A 22,850-nucleotide genomic window follows, 5' to 3' on the forward strand; every position below is an offset into this window, starting at 1 on the left:
AATGAGTTTGTGGTATGTTGAGATCAGAAGAGAACATGCGAGTCACGCAATACTGCAAAACACAGGCTGTAGTACTTGAACACAGAAATTCCTGCACGTTCACTATGCTGGACTGAACAATTATTAAGATCTCTCCTTTAGAAGGTTATCTAACCCTGAATTACAGGTTACAAGTGCTAGAGGATTTACCTTTGCTATGACAAATGTACCTTCCAAGTTGAAATAGTCATCTTCTGAAAAACTGTTACTTCCATTCAAAAAAAGGAAACTCTTGACCTGTCCTGAAATTTTCTTAGTGTGTAAACTCAGCTAAATACTTCTGAATGTGAAAAGTCCACTCCAGTCTCTTGAAACGCCTGTGGAACAAGAAGCTTTCAAGGACTGGGAAAATTCCAGTATCTTAAGAGAAGAATTCTGTCAGTTTAAGCATGCTTCCCTAGAGTACTGCTCATTTTTGGTATTGTTTTTTATTTTTGCCTTTAAAAAAAAAAAAGCAGCAATTCTGAAAGGCTTTTCTATAAAGCATAATGGAGTGCTAGACTCTTATTTCCTCTTTCTTTTAATAGCAGTCATGTAAGAGAATTAACAGGGTGTTTACTTCTCTTCCCACATGATAACTGACAAATTGCATCCCTTCAGTTTTATTTCTGAAGCAGACTGATACATGAATTTCAAGTTGTGTATAAAGCATGCAATAGTCTGCTTGGTCAGTGATTAAGGATGGACCCAGCCCAACAGGCAGAACATAGCTTATTCAAAGCTCTGTCAGAACTGGTAATCAACCTCTGACTGTCAAAATACAATCCCACTAAAGAATAACAATGAGAAATGCATGAAGACAACCATTTTGATATAGTTCTTAGAGGCAGGTTGATCTAATTAATAGTGTCAGAAGCAAGAAAAAGCTGGATGGCCCTAGCTCCAGTTAAAACCCAAAGAGCATTTTATTATCTAGCTCATGGAAAAGGGCCCTGTGGAATAAAGCAAGAACAGGGATATAGAGTAGCTGATTGACTCAAGAAGTATTTCAGCACTACATTTGGAATAGACTAAACAAGGGCACATACAATGCCATCTTTTGTTTCTTACTTTCCTGCAATGAAGAACAATTGCCTTCATGTATTTTAAAGGGATGTGCTATGATTAGAGCAGAACCCACCCTCATCTCACTCTACAATAATATAAACTACAATACAGACAGCTTACAGTTATCTTAGCAGCTTACAGTTATCTTAGCAGTTTTTTCCCCCTATTTCTACAAGGAAACTAACACACAACAAAAATAGGTTCAGTAGCTTTTCTTAGCCCATCATCAATATTACAGTTGTCTATCCTTCCTAAATCTATAACCAAACTATTTTCTGTAGAAATATGAAACAAATGAGTGAAGTCTGTATATACATACAAAATATTTAAGTGCAGAATCACACACACACCCCGCCTCCTGCCCTTTAGGATACACTTCAGCATAAAAAAATGTTTCCAACCCTGATATACTACTGCATTAGCAGGTTTGGCTCCAGAGGCTGGCTCCATATCAAACCCATTGTTAAAGAGCATAATAAAAATAAAAATTACTTTATCAATTTAAATAGAAGTTTGAATGATTAAAACAACATAACTAGCTGCTCTTTTAATATAGGCTACTTAATTTTTTCCCTCCCAGAACCTTAATTCTCTTCCTCTTTCCTCTAATCCCAACTTTGAAGGCATTCATTAAGAGTTGTCTAATGAATACAGACAAGTCTCTGCAAAAGCATCTGAAAGAGATGCCCAGCAGGAAAAGGGTACAGGAAGTACTGATGCTTGCAGCTAAGACTTATATTACAAAAATATACATTTCTGAATTTTAAGCAATTTTCTTTATATTGGAGACTCTCACACAAACTTTATTGCTAAATCAAAGTTATAAGATTGCGTAACAAATAGTGAAAGGCATGAATCACTGTTAAAGAACAACATGTAATCACCTTTTAATAAGAAAAAATAAACAAATAAAAAACCCCAAACACTTGCAACTCTGTAGCCTAGCCTACCATGCTGTATTTGGTACAGTCATAGTAACAATAAATTAGCTAAATGTCAAGTGAAAAGCAACTTGCTTCACAATTTGTTAATTTAAACCAGGCTTTTCTTATACCAACAATACTAACACATGCTGCTGTCCTAACACTCTGGACAACTCTACCACAAAAAAACCAGATTACTTAAATAGTATGGTCACATTCACTGCTTACAATAAATAATACTATCTACTGGGTAACACAATTAGAGGGTATGAATTCTGAAACGTACAAGAGACTAAACACATGAGGCTAAATAACACTGATAGACCATTCTCTTATGGGTTTCCATTTCCTCACTTCAACATTAACTAGTCTGTTAATGAAATCAAGACCTCATCCTCTGAACTAGCTCACGTAAGCCAAAATGTCAGCAGGTCTGACTTTCTATATACATATGTCACCTTTTAAATGTTTAATATGCCCTAAAGTAGTATTTTTGCATTTTGTTTCTTTGATGTAGTAACAGATGTACTGTTTTTGTTGAACTAGGCTTTGTTCTTGTTGTTGCTGTCTCTGTAACAAGGCTCTTTGGGCATGGTTAGGAGATCAGGCAGTATTTCTTAGTTGCAAATTTCTAACCACTTTCCCTAGTGGTAGGTACAAAAGGCAACCTCCATCATTGTCTGCTTTCCTATTCTCAGAACAAATCTATCCAGAATTCTGAATCTTTTTCAGCCTGTCAGAAACAAAACTCCATGTCAGAAGAATATTCAAACTTGGCTGTAAAGAAGGTATCATGTAACTGACAACTTTTAAAGGTACATTATATGTATATGAGACATAACTCAATGCAAGTATCCAATCTCTTCTAAAGTTTTCTCTAGATGAAGTAAGTTCTCCCTGAAAAGCTATCATAAGACATTTAAGAAACTGACAAATCTTTCTTTCAGATATTAGGTTTTTAGGGTCACTTAGGAAGATAAAATTCCTGTGTTAAGAAGCATAATGAAAAGTGTTATTAAACTGTTCTACGGCAGTTGAAGGGCTTAATACTTAAGCCCTAAAGCCTTTCAGCAACACCAAAGAAATCCTTACCAGTCCATTAGTATGATTACACATGTCCCATAAAGGTATTAGAGCCAATGTAACTCTGGAACCATCTTCTGTTGGAATCTGGTTCTGCCGTGTCATAACAGAGGAAACCGCCCATCTACAAAAATTAAAAAGTTAGATGGTCAGTGTTCAAAACATCAATATACAATTGGCTGTAGTTCAACCTGAGGGAATCATTTAGGCTGAGAATTTCCAAACTTAGTTTTCTTACAGACCACACTGACTATAGTAACGTAGAAGGCAATACCACTTGCAGGAGAAACAGCAGCTCCTAGGTTTCCAAGACATGCACATAGACCAATTCCCAAATCAGGATTGCAATCCCACCCCTCTTCTGCGCTCTTTGCAACAGAACCTTCACACCTTTCATTAGCGCAATCAGGACCCACTCCCATGTCACCTTCTGCTTCCCCAACCCTTCGCTGCACACATACCTCTCACCACACATCCCAAACCTGGGGTCAGCTATTCCTGAAGGCCTCAGAGTAGCTCACAGCTACTGCTTGGCAGCAGTAGCTCTCATCAATGTGCAGACTCTTGTAAGAGCCAGGGCTTATTCTTCCACTCGCTCCCTAAAAAGCTTATGTACTGCATGAACTGGAAACCAGTGTCATCACCTAACACATGCATGATATTTTGGTAAGAGCTTCTCTTCAGTTTGAGAACGTTTGGCTTAGATCAGTATTGCTAAATTTTCTGCTTAACAGGATAAGGAGGGAAAAAAGCCCAAATACTCCAAACAGATACCCAGGCAAAAAGAATGAAGAAAGTATAACATAGTTTAGCACACAGACATCATTCAAAACCTATCCAAGACTGGTTAAGGACATTAAATGCCAGCTATCTATTCAAACGTAACAATCTTCAGAAAAGCTTAACATTTCAGTATTTTCTATTTTTTTTTATTACAGACAAAAATGAATATTATATGTCAGACAAAAAAAACCCCTCTTAGTTTCACTATGTTCTTAATACATATATTTGTTGTTTTTGAGGGGAAGTTAAAAAAAAAAAAGGACTACCACCAGGAGAAGGTCAAAATAATTTTAACTCCCACAGACTCCACTACTAACAAGTATTTAATATACAGAATTAGACTTTCAGAAGGACTTTTTCAGAAGAACTACAGATTGCTTAGAAAGATACCGTCAAATTGAAATCTACTTAATTTCTAAAAAGCAAGTTAAAATTGTGGATAATTTTGATATACAAACACTGTTTGAAACATAAGAGCAATATGTTTCTTTTTAATTATTGTAATTTATCTGTAAAATTTTAGACCACTTCTCATGTAAGCTGGCATGTTCCTCAGTGACCCTGTAAGTGAAGGAGGCAGGCTTTGGAAATCTCACTTTCATAGAATTAAAGCTCTTGTTATCTTAATTATTCTTATTTTTATCTTAATTTTGTCACCCGCTATAGCACCTCCAAGTGACACTCATGCTTCGCGTGTACAACTTAAATTCTCCAGCTCTCCTGTTCAACAGCCACTGTAAATATTAGTTTTTACTACTACATGCTGGTAAAGCTTTTTATAAAAAACAAACTAAAAAAAATCCCCAAACCCAAAACCCAAACCTCCTGCAATGTCAACTGAAGTATTTTTTTAAGAAACAACGAATTACCTTACTAATCTCAGACCAGTGTGCCAAATGGCTAAATTAACTGCTCATAATGACTATTCCTTTGTAACAGTTAAAATCTGCATATTAATTTTACTTTCTTCTTCATTAAGAAAGTGTATCAGTATCAAATCCTACATTTCACACTTCAATAACAAAAAGGCTTTCCCACCAATGAAGCATTTCCAGGGCCCCACAGTTCACTATATTATTTAAAAAAAAAAAAAAAAAAAAAAAAAGAAGAGAGAATTAAAAGACAGACCAACCTGTAGTCATCATAAGTGAAAGAATCCTTTAAGGGCAGTTTGCTGGCATTAGGATGGGTCTGGGAAATGCAAGTTTCAGAAAAAGGTGAAAAGAAAAGAGAAATCAGAAATCAGTCAGCAGAATTTCATTATTTAGCTGCCTAACAGATCCTAACAAGAGCCAAATGAAGCAGGAGGCGTCCAGCCGCGCTACAGAGGGATCATCATGCTATTATGCTCTCATACATCACTGTCAACTTAATTTGTTGTGCCCAGCAGCCGCCATAAATCTGTTTCTTCATATTTCAAGACTGGAACCCACAGACATCGTACAAAAATAAAAAATTTAAGGTGGACTGAGTATGTGAAGGTAAAACAAAATTCAGCCCTTGATGCAGGGGGGGGGAAGCAGTTAGACAATAGGCATACATTAGGCTTCCCCAAATTCCACATTTTCTTCTTCTCTGGGATATCTGTAAGGTATTTCACAAATGCAACAAAAATTACAGAAGATTTTCAATCACCTGTAAAGGTGTTATTCAGTAAAAGTTGTACTACAAAACAGATTAAAATATTTAAATAGTTTTGGTGACAAACATTGACTAGACAGTATCTACATTAACCCATCTACACATGCTCCTATCTAAAAGGGGAGCGATGCCATTTAAGAATGCATACTGTAGTTGTCATTAACAAGCAAAATATTTAAAAGGCTTTAAGAAGCTGTAATACCTGTTACTTGTCTGATCAATCAACTCATTAAAAGTTTCAAAAATACAGGTAGCTTTAAAGCACGCACTCACACACTTTTAGAACTTTGTTCCAATTCAGAAATGGAAAGCCGTAACAGCATAAATTTTAATTTTTCAGGTTCAATTAGGTCTCAGAGACGAATTGAAGTAAATGATCAGAAGACACAAATGATTTTTTGCATAGCTCTATCTTTGCGACACTCTTAATGCATGAAGCTCCATGTAGTATGCAGTTTTTTACTCTTGATGCATTAGCATCACAAGTGCATGGTAATTTATCATTTCTCACTGTAATGTACTTGCTGGCACTGTGTGCAGGACAGTAGGGGATGAGGTAAAAGTGGCTCAAACCGTAAATCAATTAGAAAACAAAAGCTTGTGCTCAGTGCGCAATTTTAGGCAAATTATATATTACAAAAGACTGCCAATTGGGTGTTAGGTCCCAGGTGTCTGTTCTCCCTCAGCCCCTCCAGTTAACCCTTTGGATGGGCTTTCTCTGAGACATGACAGAAGCTAACAATTCCAGCGACTCCTTTCCCTTCCCTCACTTTTTTCTTTTTTCCTTCCCTTCCTTCACTTTTTTCCTTATTAAAGCACGCTACATTCCCACATGATTTTTGGTTCACGTCGATGATGTGGTCATTGCATAACAAATTCCCTCTAGTTTAACCGTAGCCACACCATTTTACAGTTATTTCTCCCAAAAAACATACAGTACAAAACCAGAACCGACACCCAAACCAATAAATTTCGGGAGGTATCTTCGCTGCAGTAGAACAGTCCAGACTGGATTCCAGAAATGGACGCAGAAACTTAGCCTTCAACTGGAAATAACGATTCTTAAAAACAAACACCACCCTATATTATTCAATTTGTTGAATAAATATTGTGACAATTTAATTTCAACTTTTATTGCTAGTATTATGAATCTGGTTTACAGGAGCTTGATACACTAAGCAGGGAAAATCAACACCAACGCTGAGGTATACAAGCCTATCGGTGTCACTTTAAAGCCAGGGTAACACTTCCATCTGTTACACCACTCCTGGTTGCGTGACAAGCGGAAATCTCCTCCTGCACCTGAAGTTCGGCAGATCTTCCACACGCCCGGCCGCGCTGGCATCCCGCCCAACCCCGCACCTTCGCAGCCCACGCGCGGGCCTCCCCGCTCCCCCCCGCCGCCCAGACCCGCCGCCGCTGCCGGACGCCGGCGGCCCCGCGCGGGCCGGCACTGCCACCTGCCGGTGCCGCCGCGGCCTGCGCGCCGCCCGGCCCCGGCCCCGGGCCCCCGGCCCCCGGCCCCCCCCGAGCCGCTCCGCCCCGCTCGCGGCGTGGGGCTCCTCCGCGGCGGCCCTTCGGTGGTGTTAACCCAAGGCTCTGCGCTGGGTAACGCGCCCGCCTGTAACGGAAAGCTGCCTTAGCTCAAACTGAGACGAGTTCCTCGCAGTCCCGTCCTTCCTCGCTGCGCTTTCCTGCTCTCCTTCCCCAACAGCAGCTTTCCACGGAACAAATTATTTTTCAAACGGCAGTAATTACTATGGTCATAAGGCACTAAAAGTAAAAAGGTGTTACAGAGACTACGAAGGGCTTAGCAGTGTAAAAGTGATTTTTGCAGAATAAACACATTACCTGTGCACAGTTCCTTCTCACACTCTACACAGGGAGTGCCAGCCAAAATGCTCAACCCTAACTTGGAGCTAATACCTATAGAAAGCAAGATATATACATGTCGCCATTGTCCTCTCCATGAGAAAAGTCTATATTAAATCAGTAGATTGCAGGGAGCTTAGTTGTTCATTTGACATAAGTAGTCCCTCTGTAATGAGTCAACTTGAACATGCAACCCATGCGCAAAGATTCTGGATGCCACCAAACACTCTAACCCTCCCCGTTTGTAAATCCGTGAAATTTAGTGACTGCCCCTATACGGAGGCCATCCAGACATAATTCACATAAAACCACTAGTAAATTACGATAAAGGACAAAATATAGGGTCTTAAAAGACACAAGGCAGAATAAAATCCCAGTGTACATAATTACCATATATTATAACATTCCGTGGTACAATATTCTAGTAGCTATTTTTAAGTTAAGATACATCAGCATATTTGATCATGCTAGATTTCTGACTTGGACTATTTTACTACGTAACTTAAAAACCCTATAGATTACAAGAATCTGAAGACTCACAAAAAAGAACAATATTCTGATTAAAAAATTGATTTAGTATGCAGCTTCTCTTTATAGTCCCTTGGTAAAAATGAAATCTCCCTAACAAACACTTAATAAAACCTGTCAATATATCTAGAAAGAGAAATGACACAAATGCATTAAGTATTAAATACCCTTGAAAAAAGTCACATATTCCATGAATTTTTGATGTACTATCTTGACATTAATGTAAAACCTTGATATTTATAATTGACAGATATTTAATAAAGTATAGAAGATGACTGCTGCATAGCATGCAAATTGCTCAGGCTGATCAAAAAAGATACAGACATATTTAAACTAAACAAACACTTAATACGTAAAAAAAATCAGATCTAGCTTTTATAGGTTCAGGCAGCTAGGTCTCTGCAGATTAGCTCTGAAATGTGACATTATCCACTACACGAACCCTAATTTTAACTTACCAAGTCTGTATGAAGTAATTTCAGAAAGTTGGGAGGGGAAGCTTTAAATAAAAAATGGGAACATGAAAATGTGAATATATTCATTTAGATGCAGGTCCTGACATTCTACTGAAAGAGTTATTATAAAGAACAAATACCATCTATTTCGTTACCCTTTCTGTGAAAATATTGTCAGAGCTGGCAATCAGGGTGATGACCACCGCAAAAACAAATAGTGGCATGCTGAATTTCATTTTCCTCCTGATGCTGCTATTCCTAAAAAAAATGCTTCTTCCCCTTCAGCGTTCCAAGCCTTCTTTGAGACATTTGGAGGATATCTCAAAATAACCAGAAATATTAAAAAGTAACAGTGATTGCTGCCAGATTGTCTGCAGCCACTGCGGAAAGAGACAGACTGTTATTCTAGTCACCTAAAACACTATCAGACTAGAAGCCAGTTACTCAGTATGGCAACCAGAGAAAGGGGGAGGGGGGGTAGGAAAAAAAAAAGACCATTTCAGACATTTTCCTCTTTCTGGGAAGCAGTAATATCCAGGGGTTCGCGTCTCACATTTAATGTCTTACAAGAAAGCACAACTCCTGAATGGCCCATAGGGGCCTTTGCACTAATAATTTCTCCATTGTATTTTTGGATGGACATCACAAGATAACGATTCTCAAGTCTTATAAACTAGATGCTAGAGGACTCCTCCACTTTTGAGAAGGCTTGTTTTTATTTGGATACCACAAAGGCTTCAGTGTAGAAAGGGTGGGTGCCTTTCCAGCTGAGAAGCCATCGTAACCTTCACTTCTGCTATCCACCCTGCAAGGGCATTAACCTACTGTAAAAGAGTGGCCAGACTATTAGAGACAGTAACCCCTTACTCCATTCAGTCACAAAATGCCAAAGCTCATTTATCAGACCTCCTAATCTTGGTGAGAAATTTCCATTAAAATTAGCTTAATATTTGCTTGTTTACCAAGCAATGCAAAATACAAGTCCTGTTACTGTAACTTGCAATAAAATGTCTGAGTATAAGTTAAAATTAGAGTACAAGTTTACACAGCGTTAAATTTGTGTTCATATCTGTGCTACTAGATGTCTTGAAAAGAATTGCTGTATTTTGGTGTGAAGCCATACTGGCCAGTATATTCCTTTGTACTGTTAGTCCTTGTATACTCCAAGTAAGAAAAAATTAATTGAATCACTGGATGTGATCAAAGTTAGTGGGTTTTTTTGAAAAGACACCACCTCTCAGCTGAGATAAGGTGACCATCAGAGTCATCTACTACTCCACTGCAATACATAACAACAACAAAAAAAATAATCCATGGTTTTTTTGGTTTCCTGGGTTTGTAGACACAAAGAAGGTTGAAGAATATTTCAAGTACTCATAAGTCCAAGGCAAAGTTGTGGGCAATCACTGCATCAATACTACTTAATAAGATTTCAATATTCTCAAAAACCTCTTATGTACTGTTGAAGTAGAGACAACTCAATTTCTATCTCAGGAAAGCATCATACCAAGTTGAGATTATACTGAGGCTGTCATTCCACCCCCGCTCCCAGCCCCCAAAACGGTAAGGCTGCTTGAAACAGTTAAAGCCAAAACCAGTTTAAGCTTCCACCTTGTTAACTTTCATTCCTTTGAACATAAAGCCCAAGGGTTTGTTCCTTTTGACCAAACAATTTTTTTCCTCCTCTTCTTTGCGGATTCTCCCCTCTTTCCAATGTACTCATTAACATGGGGAGATTTCATTATGAGCCTTGTTGGATGCTACTTGATGGTTTCAGGCCAATGTGTAGGTGTACAAAAACACAAACACACACCACACACACACACTTTCAGGGCCAGAAGCAGGAAGATCTGTCAGCGTTTGCTGGTTACTGTCCCTTTCCCAGCTCTGGAAATCCTTTGAAGCAGGAGCCTTGAAGAGAAACTCCTCTCTGTGGAACTGCTGAGGCTTTAACTGCCCTAAAGCTAAGTAAAATAAAGTATTCAGAATGGAGGATCCTAGTGATCTACAGGGAAACAAGAATTCTCTTTTTCCATTGGACATATGCTGCCTAACCTAACGAGGGAAAGCGAGTTCACTGTACAGGACAGGAGACAAAGCCAAAGATTATTTTACTTTGTAATAACAGTTTATAACTACAGAGGCATGCTCTGGAATTTTCAAACAGTCCAATTCACGAAGCACTGGGAATTACGTCCACAAACCTGTGTTGTTATATGACTTTTCTAATGGAAGAAAGATCATCCTACTTTGCAAAACCTAATAGAACAAATCCTAAAATTAAAAAGGTACCACAGGATTGAAACTTATTAAATCTAAATAACATACTTGCTTGTTCTTTATGTCAGCAATTTTTATTTACTTTCTGCCAATATACACAAGAAAGCACTGTTCCAGACTATTAGGGGATTCATGTAGCGGAAGCAGTGTGGAATGACTCCTTCTGGTGCAATGGAATTTAACTGCACAGTCCCTTTTTCTGTACCTTCTACCTGCAAAAATTGTTCTTAGTTAATGAGACAGCAGTGGCATAACAGACAACTCAAACCATGACATCAACAACTCACTCAAGGGTCTGAAGGACTGACAACTCAGTTCACATGCAAAGTGGACGCTATCACTTGGCTGATGGAGTACACAGAAATAATTTTGAACTGACTGCGAACCAGTACCCTGCCTACAGATCTGTGGCATCTCCTTTATTAAATAGAGGCAAGACAGTGACGGACTTCTTAACATCCACTTCTTGATCACTCAATTTACAGAATATTTCTTAACATACAGAATTCTAAAATACTAATCTTTCCCAGAGAAGGCGGTGCTCAGGTACGACAGTTAAATGAGTCACCAGGTGTTCCTTTTATATATACACACCTTTTGCTGTCCTTTCACAAAATCACTTAGAGTGGAATGCAGCCCCACTAAGGGCTGAAGGGATGAAGCTGGCCTGAGACTGGACATGTTTTGGAATGAGACAGCCTCCCCAGCCACTCCCATCCCCATTAATGGAACAGAAAGACACACGAGGTCCATTATCTCCTGTGGTAAAATCTCACAAAATATAAGCTTAGTGTTCACGTTGAGCCTTAGATTGATAGGTTCCGTCTGCAGTACTTCATTCACGCAGGTACAGTAAGATAGCCACAGTAAATAGTTTCCTTGCAAAGGTCTATGCCTGCGTACCATGACATATCATTTACTCTTTAGGCTCCTCCTGAGGTACAAGGTTTACCTTGTTTATTTCTTTTAGTGCGACATCTGTGCACTGTTCATGCACAAATTCATCACACAACTCTACTTGTAATTCAGTAATCACAATTCAGTAATCACAAGCCACAAATAAAATGTTGCGATGGAAAGCCTGAAGCGAACTGCTTTAAAAGGACAGGGACAGTACTTCCTATTCACAACCACTCCATATCCAGAGAGTTTCTAACAAGCATTAATATTATGCAGTATGGCCAGAGTTTTGTTACCTGTGAACTGACTACTCAAGTTTACAGATAAATCGTACCAGGAGCCACTTGGGTAGAAGGCTTGTAACACCATCATCTTATAACCAAGGTACCACACTGCACAACCATCATGGCACACAGGGCATGGTAAGTCCTGGAACCAGATGTACTGGGACTATAGTGCACACATATCCAAAACTAAAAACTTACCACTTCCTCTTCAAATTGCATTCAAACCATAGTACAAGAAAATAAACTTTGGTTTACTTAGCAACATATCAATCTCCTACTGTGTGGAGTATTAGCATTGAGTCTGACTGAAGAGGATAATCCACTTTGTAATTTAGTTAAATTACTAATTTTAACAAAGATAAGTCCCCTGTATAATTTTGCAGTGCTTAAAGAATACATCCTTTGAGTATTCCATTCTAAGAAACATCAGCTTGTTATCATATTTTAAATTTATGGAACATTTGTAACTGCTGTTATATCAGGAAAAATATTAAATCTGCACAATAAGTACAAACTTTATATGAGAAAGTATACTTGTAAGCGCATGATGATCTCCTGATGTCTGCTGAGGCACTCATTTCCACAAAAGACACAGACATCATCTCTGGGGATAAACTTAACTGCCCCAGAAAGCACAACTCAAGTTAAAAAATAAAAATAAAAGCAACTAACAGAAAAGCAAACAAAAAACCCTCTCCACTCTGTTGGCTGTAAAAACAGATGCTTATCTGCATTCTCAACCAGAAGAGTGGTTGAGAACCCCATCTTCCAAAAAGATGCCTTAAAACCCATAATACTACCAAGAGAACGTATTATTCCTCCCAAATGTAGTTTAAACTGTGCAGAAACAAATTTTGTTTAGCACTGGCATATATGCTTTGAAGTACATCTCTGCTCCTCTAGAGGAAAGAGGGTGTTAGGCTAGTATAACAGAATCCAAACCATTCAGAATATAAAATAAATTAAAACCTACTGATTAGGAGATCTTAACAATGAATGTCCAAGGAAAGATAGCATCTATATCCAAAATGAAAGATATGTTTTATCCTGTCTGTCCTCCAACTTTAAAACATTTTGACTAAGAAATAGCAGACACCAAGTAGGACGTGCCTGTATTTCGATCTAGGCCAGCACGGTCCAACTGGCGCCCATCGGCTGAATCTGGACCACAGGATGCCTCCATATGGCCTGCCACCTTTTCCTTGGAGGAGATAGGGAACAGCTGTTTGAGGAGCAAACGCTGCCCGAACAGCCAAACACCTCCTCCTGTGTCCGGCTGGCTCAAAGCCCAGAGCTGTCGCCGTATTCCTGTGGAAGGCAAGGAAGGAACAGGGGAAGAAGGCAGCAGACCTCCTACCCACGCAAGGACTTGAGCTCTTCATTTGTCTGAGACGGACAGATGCAACCCAGCGAGCCTGTAGCTGCTTCTGCGATGGAGAGGGGCAGCCACAGGAATGGCCCAACGAAGCCCCAGGATCTGCCGTTATTGTCATCATAGCCGGGGGTGGGATAGACCAGAAGTGACACAAAAATCAGGAATTTGGTGCATGTTTTCAAAGTCTAAACCACCTTACGGTAGATACACTAAGTGGTACAGTACAAGCACAGTCAACCTTCAGTTTGCTGCCAGCAAAACAGATTAATACAATATTTTGGCCCTCACAGAGAGGAAAAAACACAGAAAGGCATAAATATATTCCATTAGTAACTGCCTATTGATTTATTATTGATCAAGCAGAACAACTCAGGCATTGAAAATCAGACAAAGCAAATTAAATAGCAACACTGTTTTACCTTTGTAACTACTCACTCCATGGAATTTTAAATTTCTGCTTAAGGTGACATGTATAGTAGACAAGTAAACAAAAGGAAAAGATTTTATAGGGTTTACAACTGTACTACCTTTCTTCCACCCATTTTTTAGTGTCACTGACATCACTTCTGAAAAAAAATATTTGATCAGCATGCCAAAGAGTATAAATCAAGTAGGGGGGAAAACTGAGAACCCTAAGGACCTACCTGGTACATGATCAAAACTGTATTCTGCTTCCAAATACATTTGCTTTTGACTGCATACTGGTTGAAGTCTTTAGAAGCATTAAATTATTCTCTATTATATCTACTTAAAAATAATAAACAGCTTCCTAGCATTTGAATAGTTTAGAGTGTCTTAAAAGGCAGTATACTTGTCTGCATTCAACTCAAACATTTAGCACATGGAAGTTAAGTGGTGGTATCTTAAAGCCAAGTACAGAGAGACACCAGACGTTCTACTTCACGCTGACCTGGAAAATCATATGCTTATTGGAATAGGATAGATTAGAAACAGTACAGAAAAATAACGTAAGAGCGGCATAAGTCATATTGAAAGTATCATCACAACTTCAAAAATTGGTGTCAAAAATTAAGCTAGAGATGTGAAATCTCACCTAATATACCCAATATTGAAGAGTCAAATGTGATACCAGATTTTAAAGATGCTATAATACTATTTTGAGATCTAGAACTTAATGTGTTAAAACGTCCTAACTAAAATGTTATTCCAGTGCCCAACAGCTAATAACTGGATTTTAGAATTTCATTCACACTAAATCAATTAGTCAAATTTTATATGAATAATAAATCAAATTTAGTATCTGATCAAAAGGGATTACAGCCTCCAGGAAATTTCTGTCCAACAGTGCACACAAACAGATCAAAACATCTCTGGATAGATTACTGCAAGGATTGTATTCACAATGGGACTACAATAACACTTTCACAAGCATTGTCCAGATGTCAATACACACTAGTCAGAAAACTGTTATGACAGTGTTCCTGTGGAACACTGGATACAAACCAGACTACAGATACTATCTAAAAGTATTAATGACTTCTACCAAAAAGATTCTATGAAAAAAAAAAAAAAAAGAAAAAGGTGTGATTCATGGGGCAGCTTCTGCCTTCTTGAGTAACAGTAGCTTGACAGAAGGCAAAGAACGCATTTGCAAGTATTTGCTCATTAATTTAGCAAAGAAACATAAAACTGAGTCAAAGAAAATTAAATTTACTTGCTAAAATGTTAAACAGGTGACTTTTCTTTCTTTATTTACTTTAGTTCTAAAATTTTTGCTGATCTCTCTTGTACTGGGGAGCCCAGCCCTGGACACAGTACTCTGGGTGCAGCCTCACCAGTGCTGAGTACAGGGGAAGGATCACCTCCCTTGACCTGCTGGCCACACTTCTTTTGATGCAGCCCAGGATATGGTTGGCCTTCTGGGCTGTGAGCACACACTACTGGCTCATGTCCAGCTCTTCATCCACCAGTACCCCCAAGTCCTTCTCTGCAGGGCTGCTCTCAATCCTTTCATCCCTCAGCCTGTATTGATACTGGTGGTTGCCCCAACCCAGGTGCAGGACTTTGCATTTGGCCTTGTTGAACCTCATGAGGTTCACATGGGCCCACTTCTAGAGCTTGCCTAGGTCCCTCTGGATGGCATCCCATCCACCAGCCAGCTCTCTCACCACTTGTGGGTGCATCCTATTAGGGCCGATGGACTTGGTCCAGTTTGCTTCAGATTCCCTGATCTGATCCTCTTCCACCAAGTGTACATCTTCCTTGCTCCAGTCTTTCCTCCTGGTGTCTGAGACCTGGGATTCCTGAAGGCCAGTCGTGCTAGTAAAGACTGAGGCAAAGAAGGCAATCAGTACCTCACCTTTTATCATGTTCTGTGTCACCAGGTCCCCTCCCCCATTCAGCAGCAGGATCACATCTTCCCTAGTCTTCCTTTTGTCACCTATGTACTTATAGAATTCCTTTCGGTTACCTTTGACATCCCTTGCCAGATTCAATTCCTGCTGGGCTTTAGCTTTCCTAATCTCATTCCTAGATGATTGGACAATGTCTCTGTATTCCTCCCAGGTTACCTCTCCCTGCTTCCACTCACTGTATGCTTCTTTTTTGTGTTTGAGTTTTGCCAGGAGCTCCTTGTTCATCCATGCAGGCCTCCTGGTATTTTTGCCTGACTTCCTGCTCATTGGGATGGACGGCTCTTGAACTTGGAGGTGATCCTTCAATATTAAACATGTTTTCTTTCTTGGATCCTTTTTTCCTCCAGAGCCTTATCACACAGGACAATTCCAAGCAGATCTATGAAGAAGCCAGTACTGCTCTCCTGAAGTCCAACACTGTGACCTTGCTTTTTGCTCTGCTCCCTTCCCTCAGTATCCTGAACTCCACCATCTATCGCATGGTCACTGCAGGCAAGGCTGTCTTCAACCCAACAAACCCTTCCTTGTTTGTAAGTATGAGGTCCATGAATGCAAGCAGCACCTCTCCTCATTGGCTCCTCTATTGCTTGGGCAAGGGAGTTGTCATTGTTCTCCACAAACCTGGATTGCTTATAGCTTGCGTGTTGTCCCTTTAACAGATATAAGGGTGGTTGAAGTCCTCCTGCAAATGTGAGGCTCTTTCTAGCTGTCTATAGAAGGCCTCATTCACTCCCTCCTCCCTCCTGATCAGGCAGCCTACAGCAGATGCCCACTGCAATGTCACCCATGTTGTGTTTTTTTACAGACAGCTAGCTTGCTGGTGCCCTTCAGAAAAAATCTGCAGTCCCTCAGTGGTCCAGAGACTACAGGCTAAAAATACTGTCTAAATCAATGCCGAACTGCCATCCTGGACAGTCCTGCAAAACTGCTCCTTTTTCCAGCACGTGAGGCAGCTATATACAGATACTACTTACACAAGGAGTGCAACTGAATGCATACAGCAGGCTACCATGGCAAAAGCTATGGCTAGCTGATGAGCTGATGAGCTCTGCTAGTTTCAGACTTACCACTTCAAAGGTTTTAAAAGTTAACTAAAATTATCATAAAATTGTCTTTTAGTAAGGTAGGTAATAACAGCCTTTACTATACCTGGGGAAAAGATACAACACTGCTTCAGACCTATAGTGTCTAAAATGTAGTTCAGGCACTTCCACCTTCTCTCGAAGATGTTTGATGTCTTGTTTTGATTTACAAAAACTTCTCTGTAGTAGACTAAAAACAGGCATGCAGATGCAACTGAAAGTCAAACATGAAGATCACTGCATATTCTTTTAAAAAAAGGTTCAAACTTGGTTGTATTTTCTTTAGAAACATAATCTCACTGTGAATGTCTGTAAACTATATGGCTCCCTCTTGTGCCTGTTATACCACATTTCAGTGTGCAAAAAGAATTCTAACATTAAGCCATAAATATCTGGGCTCTGTTCACCCTTTCAGTAGGCATGCAATGCCCATAAATGTTAATGGAAGTCACACACATACCTTCCAGGGGAAGTTTGCAGCTTACAAAATTTCTCTTTGGAACAAACTACAAAAACATCTTGCAAACTGCAAGTCTGCTGCAATGAAAGTACTCCTTTGACCATTCGCTGTATTTTGATAGCAATGCAGAGGCCAAATGTGCCTTTAAAGTACATCTGTAAGAACTTTTAACTATTTTTTAGTTATCAAATTACATATGTTTAGAAAGGTGTCAGTGTGGTTTATAGAGCCTGGCTAACATGCTCAAGGGTTTATTTTTGTCTACTCAACATCCCACCTGTTTCTGCTTATCAAACCAGACTACAGTTTAGCTTGCAACAGCTGTGAAATTCATAAATCTGTCCATTCTTCGTGTGTATCCAGACTAAGCACTTGAAGAAAAGAGTTAGAACTGCAGTGTTCTGAGAAAGCCACCCTTATGGAGAAGCTAGGGAAATAAAACAGACCAGCACTTGTCAAACAATGTTTAAAACTGCACACCTATCAGAAGCCAAATTATTTTAATAACAGTATAGCAATCCTATTTGGAAAGAAAATGAAGCATTTATATAAACGATTTCTTAACCCTTTTGTTCCTCCAGTCATTAGAAACATTTTGCAGACTGAAAATACTGCAAAGGAATTAAATACTTTGCCTGCACAAAGTGTCTTCAAATATCAAACACCTTTTATTTCAAGATGATACTTGTTTTACTTCCTACAGCAGAACAGCTATCAAGAAAGTAAATACAATTTTTTTGTTACAAAAAGTGTATTTGTAAATTAAAAAAAATATTAGTATGCATACCGGAAGTAGTATCAAAATCCTGGTCACATAGGCCAGGTTTCATTAAAATGCTTATGCTAAAGCAGTAGTAGTACTTAATGAAATGATGCTATATGAAAAGCTAACTTTCACTTTCATAAAGCTGGCAGACTACACTGCATTTCACAGGAAAGTGGTTTTGCTTTGCTTTTTTTCATTTGTATGATGAATTTTTCTCTCCCCATCTCTTCCCTTTTCCATATGCTCATGAATTTCCAAAAACATTACCCTTAGCGCTAGTATTTTGTGGATCAACTTTGTTCATAAAACGATATGAGTGCATGCAAGATGATACTAAAATTCATTTCAGCTTTTCTGAATAATGAAAAATGGTACTTTGTTTTAGGGAAGAAAGAGGTGCTTTTTTTCTGTGAACATTTTTCTCCACCATTTCATAAATTACAAGCTCTTATTTTTGAGAGCTGAAACAGAAATAAAAGACGTTTTAAAACTTTTCTATGAGTATTCATCAAAAGCATTAATAACAGGTACCCAGTACATTCACTTGGCACTCCTGGAGCCAGCTGAAATTATATATCCTCCTAATGTGACATTTACTGAATACTAGTATAGAAATATTCATCTGAAATTGTGGTCACGTGGCAGTGCTGAAGCATGGCACCAATCAGTCAGAACACACCTAAAATTTACCTAATATTTATTAACACTCATTCTCCAAAGAGCAAGTGAATAAAGCAAGTGATTCCTATCTGATCTACCTTTATCATGAAAAGCATTTATCATGAGAATTAAAAAAAAAAAAAAATTCATACAAAAGGCAACAGCACAGTACTAAACACTTTCTTGGGTATACTAATATAAAGCTCAAAGACTGTCATTTATTTAAACAGTATTTCCACAAAGGTTTCCCATTGCTGCAGATCAAACCAAACTGAAGTCTCAACCATATCAGACTGAGAAGTCTTCCTCCATGAGCTACCATATCAACTTCCATAGAATTGCAAATGTAAAACAGAAAATATAACAGAGCAGTGTAGTAAAGGCTTGTTACCATGTACAGCACATCACCATCACTGAAGTTCCAAAGACAGTCTGACCTAAAGTCATCTCACGTGCATTATTTTCTTTGCTCAAACTGTAGCTTTTCTTATAACAGTCCACAGCATGGACTTTGATGCAGAATATAAATTATTTTTTAGTGAGACATCACTTTGACCACATCAGCCTAAATGCTATACAAATGATCTTTGATTAGCTTTAAGAGACAATAATAGTGTGTATTTGCCATCTTTAAACTGATTATGTGCCACATGAAACTTTCATAAACAGAAAATGTTTTGTCAAACATTTAAGCTGCTTTCCACATAATAGGTATCTCATGCTTCAGCTGATGTTAGACCACTGCATTTTACATACATTCTTCAGTTGTGCTTGCATCACTTTAATATCAGTCTACGTGTATTCATCAATCCCTGAGAAGCAGTTCTGAAATATTGGACACATGGCAGTCAAAATCCAGAGTGTCATTCCAGATCTCATTCCTCTGTCCTGTATTTCAGGAGTTATTTTTAATTAATGTTGTGACCACAACCTCTCACATAATATTACTAGTGCAGGATTAGTCAATGAAAATGATGAAACTAGTCATAGTGATAGTTTAGCTATCTGATTAAATACTGCAAGAGCATGAATAGCAGTTGGAAGAATTGGATAATGTTACACAATATTTTGCTAATAACTCTTTAAAACAGTAGAAGTATTTAGGGGTAAAGATATTCTAAAGAAATAAAATTTAGAAGCTCTGTTTGCTCAGGCAGTATAATTTGATAAAAAAAGTGAAAAGCTGGAAGGTCAGTTGCAGACTGGCAGCCTAGAATAGCACATGGCAAGAAAAGAGTTGGCTAAACTATCATTTCCTGAATTGTGACACCTGGAAGGAAGAATTTTGTTCCTTCCCAATAATAAAGCCATTGTTCCCACCCTACTCTTTGCCTCAAAATGAAGTGCATCTTATTTTGTTTTCACCTACTATTTTCAACTACTTTAGTTTTCAAAATTTATCCCTCTGCTCCTTATACTTGGTAAACTGACACTGTGTTTGAAACCTGAGTTCTTCAAACACCAAACAGCTAAGCAAAATAATTTAACTTTTGTTGATTTAAAACAGTTAATAGAACAGCTTTGGAACTCTGATAACTTTAAAAAAGAATAGAATCAATTTATGTCTTCTGACCTCTCCTATGGCCAAAAGAAATGTCTCTAGATCACACAGTTGTGGAAATTCAGTACATAGAGTCATATGCTTTTTACACAGATTGTGTCAGAAAAAGCTTTGGATGTTTAGATATTGAGCACTACCTTGACAACCACACATCACCATTCACTTACAACATCAATTATGTCTAGACATCAGTCAGTAACAGTTCTATCTTAGAAACTCAGTTTAAATCATTATTTCAGAACATGATTAAAAGTTCACCCATCTCAAGCCTCCCCATACTCAAATCGTTACCAGATGAGTTTATCTTTGTATTTGAAAGCAATCAAATTAATTATGTTAAATAGAATAGAAAACAACAGTTAATCCACAGTCACTGGAAACACAACATATGCAATAGTTTTATTCTATGTCAATTAACAATTATAATTTTACTTTGTTTACTGCAAACTATACATTTTTCAAAGAGTCACAGAGGCATAGGTTATAGATCTCTGCAGGTCACCTACCCCAGCTTCCCACAGGCAAACTTCTGGAGGCTGGCTACCAGTAGCAAGTTACAAACAATAATTGGATCATCCCTTATCTCCTCTTCCCCGTAATAAACAAATCCAGCTCCCTCAGTCTCTCCTTGTATGGATAAAGGGCTGAAGCAAATGACATCTTAATAGCCCTCCTCTGATCTCACTGCAGTTTGTCAACATGTCTCTTGTACTGGTGGGCCCAAAACTGTACAGTATTCCAGATGAAGCCTCACCCAGTGCCAAACAAAGGGCAGTAATCACTCCTCTCAACCAACTAAATACATTCTTATATATTCATAAGCCTCACGAACTGTGAAGTTTTAACAGCAGTTCAAAAAACAGCAAGAAATTACTTTAGTGATTCAAAATTTTAAGAGCAATACACTTGCTCTATTATTTAGCACCACTGTTTTCACACCTTCCTCAATAATCATCATAAGGACAATATATACTATATACTACATTTAAGATGCTTACCTGAATAACTTTGTAGAAATAGGCATACTGTCGAGCTGTGTTTTTATATTGGCTAAAGACATCGTGTATGGCCTGAGTTGACTGAAGATACTGCACTTCATCTTCTTCAAAATAGAGAGGAGTGTCATATTCACTGGGGAGTGTCTGGATGTAGGGCAGCCAGAAAGAGTTGGGGTTGGCTCGCTCACAAAGAAGATGGAATGCCAATGTTATATTGCCCATGGCTTGAAGAATTCGATCTTGAGAATACAGTGATCCTGAATTAACCCAGAAAGGTGAGGCACTAAATTAATTGTCTATGGAAAATATCATTCTAGATTTACTTTAAATGAACATGATGAGATAATGTATAAGAATTTTCAACAAAGGAAAAAAAAAACCTTTTCAGGTTTCTAAAATATTTAGCTGCCCACACTGTATTATGCTGCAAGTTATTTGACACCATAAATGCCTCATGTACAATTGCATGATGGAAGACATGAAGAAACTAGAACAATACTCTCAGTATCTCAGAACATTTTATCTCCAAGTATTATAAAAGCTATGTGATATGTATTCAAAATAACACACACGCTTCTGGAAGATATCTAGTGTGCTCAGCCAGAAACAAAGAGGAAAATTAAATTCTTTCCACTGACGCTTCAAGCTTCTAGGTATTCCAAACCTGATGGTCGGCATGATAAGCAAGTCCTGTAATAAAGGAGATCAGCTAAAGAAAGAAAGTCTCCTATTGAATGATCCTATACATATCAACTTCTTGCTTAAGAACTTCCTTAAGCTCTTACCTAATACTGAATTTTTAGCTGACTCAACAGTCATCAACAGTTTTCTAGGAACCCACAGAAACAACTCTTCAGCCTACAGAAAAGAAAAAATGCATAGAGGGTCAGTTAGCATTTACAGGATATGCCAAGTGTCTCAAATATACATCATCTTTAAATTACAGTGTGTTTTCTGGTTTGCTTTGGTTTTTTTAATCAAAATTATTCTGAATCAAATTTCTTCCTTCTCTTCCACTGCAAATTCAACAAACATGCTATGTTTCATATTGTGGTAACCAAATGTTCCAATCTGCATTACACAAAGCTTAAAACAAAGACACTTAGATTTCAAAATAAAGTCCTTCAGTTTGGAACTGCTAACATGTAGATTGTCCACACAACCTCAAAGCTACCAGATACATTATATTGCTATTAATTGTGTGATCAAATATTTTCTCCCAATAGAGGTTTTTTCACATTACCCATTCCTATTTTAGAAGAACTGTTCAGGACTTTCATCGAATCAGCAGCGCTAGCCTTATCAACTATGTGCTCCTAAAGCCCTAAAATGAATATAGTCGTTTTCTAATATTCTCTCTACAACAGCTGATTGTTCTTCAAAGCTGTTTCCCACCTGTAAAATGGGAATGGAAAGAGGCAATCTTAAATGCTTACCTTTAACAGTTAGTTAATCGTGTGTGTCTATATTCCTTACCTAATGATCAAAAGATACTCTACAATTATCAGGTAATTTTGTTTTTTTAGTTTTCACTGGAAAATAAGTATTGCAAATACCTCTTTCTGAGCAAAAGACCAGTGCTTTAAAAGAAGGGACATGAAAGAAGAGAAGAGACTAAGTAGTTAGAAACCATGGAAGAGAGGTATACATCAATGGGGTAGATTGCTCTGGTGATTAGGTAAACTGCATAGGCCACAGAGGAAAAAAAAGACTGATTAAAAATTCACAGTATTAT

The 22,850-nt window shown here is 38.3% G+C and overlaps 1 protein-coding gene across 3 annotated transcripts in view; it reads right to left on the bottom strand.

The window, feature by feature from the left end:
• The window catches only part of SETD3 (SET domain containing 3, actin N3(tau)-histidine methyltransferase), a 62,222-nt gene that overhangs the window by 9,918 nt on the left and 29,454 nt on the right, over window positions 1-22,850 (bottom strand). For all 3 annotated transcript variants that reach the window (XM_074868754.1, XM_074868755.1, XM_074868757.1), the window contains 4 exons: window positions 21,901-21,973; window positions 21,116-21,372; window positions 5,008-5,066; window positions 3,102-3,216 (listed from right to left, as the gene is read on the bottom strand). In XM_074868754.1, coding sequence (XP_074724855.1) covers window positions 3,102-3,216; window positions 5,008-5,066; window positions 21,116-21,372; window positions 21,901-21,973 — 504 coding nt within the window. The remainder of the gene's footprint in view (window positions 1-3,101; window positions 3,217-5,007; window positions 5,067-21,115; window positions 21,373-21,900; window positions 21,974-22,850) is intronic.

This window comes from Strix uralensis, chromosome 4 (genome assembly GCF_047716275.1).
Source record: "Strix uralensis isolate ZFMK-TIS-50842 chromosome 4, bStrUra1, whole genome shotgun sequence".
Lineage (NCBI taxonomy): Eukaryota > Metazoa > Chordata > Aves > Strigiformes > Strigidae > Strix > Strix uralensis.